The sequence below is a fragment of the Argentina silus genome (genome assembly GCF_951799395.1).
Source record: "Argentina silus genome assembly, chromosome: 11".
Taxonomy (NCBI): domain Eukaryota; kingdom Metazoa; phylum Chordata; class Actinopteri; order Argentiniformes; family Argentinidae; genus Argentina; species Argentina silus.
In genome coordinates this window covers 19,776,605-19,781,604 of record NC_139665.1, presented here as the reverse complement: position 1 = coordinate 19,781,604, position 5,000 = coordinate 19,776,605, and the positions used below count along the sequence as shown (strand labels likewise).

General features: G+C 46.2%; 1 protein-coding gene across 1 annotated transcript in view; it reads right to left on the bottom strand.

Annotated features, from left to right (window-relative positions):
* adgrb2 (adhesion G protein-coupled receptor B2) overlaps positions 1 to 5,000 on the bottom strand; it is a gene marked incomplete at both ends in the record, with an annotated part of 134,998 nt that overhangs the window by 76,605 nt on the left and 53,393 nt on the right. The window contains 4 exon segments of the mRNA XM_083680401.1: positions 176 to 244; positions 1,060 to 1,254; positions 2,207 to 2,313; positions 3,343 to 3,444. Coding sequence (XP_083536527.1) covers positions 176 to 244; positions 1,060 to 1,254; positions 2,207 to 2,313; positions 3,343 to 3,444 — 473 coding nt within the window.

The following is a 5,000-nucleotide window of genomic DNA, read 5'->3' as shown; positions in this document are numbered from 1 at the left end:
CACTATGACAGACACACACACACACACACACACACACACACACACACACACACACACACACACACACACACACACACACACACAACCACACTCACTTCACTCACACAACCACACTCACTCATGCATGCATGCACAAAGAGACATACAAGGAAACACCACCAATCTATAACTCTACCTGGTGAGCATCTTCCCACTTGTCAAGGTTTTCCATGTCCAACATGTAGCTGACTACCTGGAAAAATTTCTAAGGAGAGAAAAGGAGGGATTGTGTTAGGGAACGTGTGTTTTGTATTCCATGCAACACAGTCTTCAAGCAAAAAAAAACGTGTAGGCTGAAACAACAGTACTAGCCACCATAAGGTGCACATCTCCATGCTACTGGAGCTGAATAGCATCCCCCTTTATGCCCCTTTAAGTCCTACTGACAGATAAAACCAGAGACTTTGTCATGTATCGGAAGTACCAATGTCCCCGCAGTTTGTAATAAAATCCTTGTCACTGTCTCTGATGGTTCGTCGGGGTGGGCACCCGTCTTTAATGGGCATCAAGCTTGCCATATGTCCATTGCAAAGTCATTTAATAGCGAGCTGAGGGAGTAACTAACTGTCTTCCTTCGCTTCGTCGTATACCTCTTGAGTATTGAAAAGTGCTTTTATTTATTTATTGCGAGGCACATTTGGCTAGCTTGATGCCCGTCGAAGGGGACAACCGCTGACGGACCATTAGCGTCGGTGAAAGGAGAATTTTATAACAAACTGTGTGGAGGTCATTTTTATTTCGGTACATTTATTTCGGTACACAGCTTCTGACTCTGTCCGTAGAATTCATGCTACACGTTACTGTAGCATGAAATCTGTGTTTGTGTGTGTGTGTGTGTGTGTGTGTGTGTGTGTGTGTGTGTGTGTGTGTGTATGTGTGAGGGTGTGTGTGTGTGTGTGTGTGTTTGCGTGTGTGTGCGTGCGTGTGCGTGTGCATGTGTGTGTGAGCATGTGTGTCTCTATGAGTGTGCGTGTGTGTATCCCATCCCACGTGTTTGTGTGTGTGTGAATGTTCACCGACCTGCACGTCGTCGGGAGCTGGGATGTAGGTTGCTCTCTTGAAGGTGTCCGTCACATTTCGTAGAATCTCCGTGGAGAACAGGAGGTCGCCGCTGTAATAGCTCCTCCTCTGTAACAGCTCCAGGAGACTCCTGACGATCTGAGACATGCCCTCCCCAGCCAGGGTCCTCTGACCCTTCGCAAGATGCTCTCGCAACTAAGGGAGTGAGGGACACGCAACCCACGTTAGAGAGGAAGAGAGAGATAGAGGGAAAGAGCCACATACAGAACCTGAAAGTGTGTGTGTGTGTGTGTGTGTGGGGGGGGGGGGGGGGGGGGGGGAGGGGGAGGAGGGGCACTATGTAACTGCAAGATCTATTATTAACCCAGTATGTCTTGTTGCTATGTGTTTTGTAAGCAAGTTGCCAGCAAAATGATTGTCACAGTGTGAAACACTTGTTCTCAGCATTTGGCCGAGAACACACATACCACACTGTCATACTGGGTGACAATGTGTTTGTGTGTGTGTGTGTGTGTTTTGTGTGTGTGTGTGTGTGTGTGTATGTGTGTGTGTGTGTGTGTGTGTGTGTGTGTGTGTGTGTGTGTGTGTGTGTGTGTGTGTGTGTGTGTGTGTGTGTGTGTGTGTGTGTGTGTCTGTTTGTTTGTGTGTGTGTGACCCTTTTGACCTTGTGTGAAAAAAGCAGACACAGTAGGCAGATTGTAGACAACTGCAATCAAACCTAATTAACCAAGTCCTGATGCTAATTAAGGGTTAGAGCCTAGGTTAACAGTGCAATCAGTCCTGTCACAAAAGGCCTGTGACCCCCCATCGGCTCCCATCATCAGCACAGAGACAAAAGGTAAAAGTTCACACAGCAGGAAAACAGTACGTGATGAATGCATTCATTAGATGCATTCATTAATCAATGAGTGTGCAACGCTTTGGAAAAACTAATTAGAGAGTTGCGAAGTAAGCAGTGTAAACAATGCCTCTACCTTGGAACAAACGTTTCAAAGAAAGTCGAGCCGTTCTATGGTTGGGGAAGGAATCATTATAATGTACGCAAGAAGTTCATACAGAGTGTAACCCATGTCTGTCAGTCTAAAAGGAAAGTGAAACTTTGACTCATGTAACATATCAATGTTTGAGTAAAGAGACTACGACTTACAGATAAATGTAAATATCTATAATCAAGTGAGACGCATCTGGCGAAGCTCGGAGGACCCCAGTAAGCAACTCCATTAGCGTCCAGCAAGCAACGACGACTAGCAGAACCTACCGAGAGAAAGAGAAAGTGTTGGAATGTGTTGGAAAGTGTTGGAATCCATTTCTATACTATCATTTGAACGCGTTCCCACCGTTGTAAATCATGTATAACAAAAGCAGTGTCATATATACTGAAACTTTATTTTTGGCAGGGAGTCCCATTGAGACCAAGTCTTTTACAAGGGGAGCCCTGCATCCACACAATTTATAACCATACATCATACGAAATGAGAACATTATAAAACACAATCAGGAAAAACAATCACATTTTTCAACAATACATTTTGAATTGCCCGAGCGTCACCAGAACAACCAATGTAATGTACTGTGTAGATTGTTGCAGCAGTGAACACTCTGTAGATTGCACCAAAACCAAAATCAGATTGAACACACTCATAACCCCTTTATCTACAGTACTGTAGTCACACGGTACACATGCCCTCATCTAAAGCAGCCATGACAAACCATGATACACATTCATTGAGGGAAACACAGAAACAGTGTATTATAAAATACTGCGAGGTTTGTTCCTCAGGGGACACTATACTAAGTGTCCTCTCTGCTGGAATCCATTTTATGAAGAATAATAGATTATACACATGCGCGCACACATGAATGCACATTTACACGCGCACACACGCACACACACACACGCACACACACACACACACACACACACACACACTCACAGGCACGCATGCACGCACACACACACACACACACACACACACACACACACACACACACACTTCAAAGGCATCATCTATTAGCCTTTATGTGGTTGTTTTTATGCCTGGCTGAGTGATTGCCTGAGGACTGTTTCTGAGGAGCTACCTGCAGAAAGACCGGAGTGTGAAACACACCACTTTGAATATGTCTGACCAGGGCCAGTATGTCACACATTATAAACAGTGTACCCAAAGTGATTCTTTTTTTTTTTTTCAATCTGACTGCCTGACTGATTTTTGGCAGTTAGTTCTCACTTCCCCCTCCGGGTATGTGGATGGATGTTTGAGTCGAGTGAATAGTGAAACCCACCAGTGGCGTTAGTCGGACACTTGTTGTAGACGGTTTCTCCAGCCGAGGCTCTTTTCCACGTCATGGCTAGAAGGTACTCATCTTTGCAGATCTCATGAGGCGCTAGAGAGACAGACAGAGAAAGATAAAGAGAGTGAGAGAGCGGGGAGCGGGGGGGGGGGGGGGGGAGGGGGGGGGGAGTGCAGAGTGGAAGTTACATAACACACACTAACATACTGTATATCCAGACACAGAAAAACAACAGTAACTCTAGCAAATTAAATTCCACTGCCTTTGTATAGTGTTTTTTTTTTTTCTCTTCATCTCCCCTTTCCTTTATTCATATTTCTTGTTCCCTCTCATAACCATGATGAAAAACTGTGAAATTGAATATATTCTAAGGGGGCAGCATAGAGAGAGGGAAACAGAGACAGAGAGATGGATAAAGAGAACAAATGCAAACAACAGAGGAAGAGAAATCAAACAGAGAGAGAGAGGAAACTGTTTGCCACGCAAGGAAACTGTTCGCCACATTCTCCTTCTCCTTCTCCTCCCCCTACCTCCTCCCTCTCTGCAGATGACTTTGTCACAATCTTTGTAAAGAAGAAGGCTGATGACATTAGCAGCTCTTTCACACAACCTTGTGCTATCACTACTACCACTAGTAGATTTGGCTGTGGCTTATAATCCCTTTACCCTCTCTCCCCTACTGATGTCCTAAAACTTGTCTCATCCAATCGGGCAACCACCTGCCCTCTCTATCCCAACCCCTCATCCCTTTCTTTCCTGGGAAAGCCTGCCCTCTCCAAGACTCCTCGATCAGGGTGGAGAACTCCACTGTGTCCCCCTCCCAGACAGCAAAGAATCTTGGGGTGATCCTGGACAACCGACTGTCCTGTGTGGCGAACATCACAGCGATGGCCTGATCCTGTACATTTTTCCTCTACAACATTCGAAGGATACACCCATTCCTCACGAGAGAAGCAGCGCAAGTCCTGGTCCAGGCACTTGTCATCTCCCGTCTAGACTAGTAACTCACTTCTGGCCGGGCTCCCTGCCTCCACCATGAGACCTCTGCAGCTCATCCAGAACGCTGCGGCCTGTCTGATGTTCAATCTCCCCAAATTCTCCTATGTCACCCCCCCTCCTCCGTACCCTTCACTGGCTCCCAGTAGCAGGTCGCATCAGATTCAAGACTCTGGTACTCGCCTACAGAGGGAACAACCCCTCCCTATCAGCAAACAATGATCAGTCCCCGACCCCCCAGCCCGATCACTCAGTTCTCCCACCACTGCTGGCCGCTTGGCACCGGCATCTCTACGAGGATGTAGCGGTCGCTCTGTCTTGGCGCCTCAGTGGTGGAATGAGCTTCCCTCCACTGTCAGGACGGCAGAGTCACAACCTATCTTCCGCCGTACACTAAAGACACATCTCTTTAGGGTACACATTTAGGCTCTTCCTCCTCAGACCTCTGCATCCCCAAACACCCTACATTACCCGAACCAGAAAAAATGTAAGTTGTCTTCCTTTCTCTAGCACTGTGACTGCCGATGGCTCTTGTTCTTATCGTAGGTTCACTTACTTATAGGCATGTACTTATTGTAAGTCACTTTGGATAAAAGTGTCTGCTAAATGACTTGCATGTAAATGTAAATTTAAAGGAAGAAATGACGAATGCA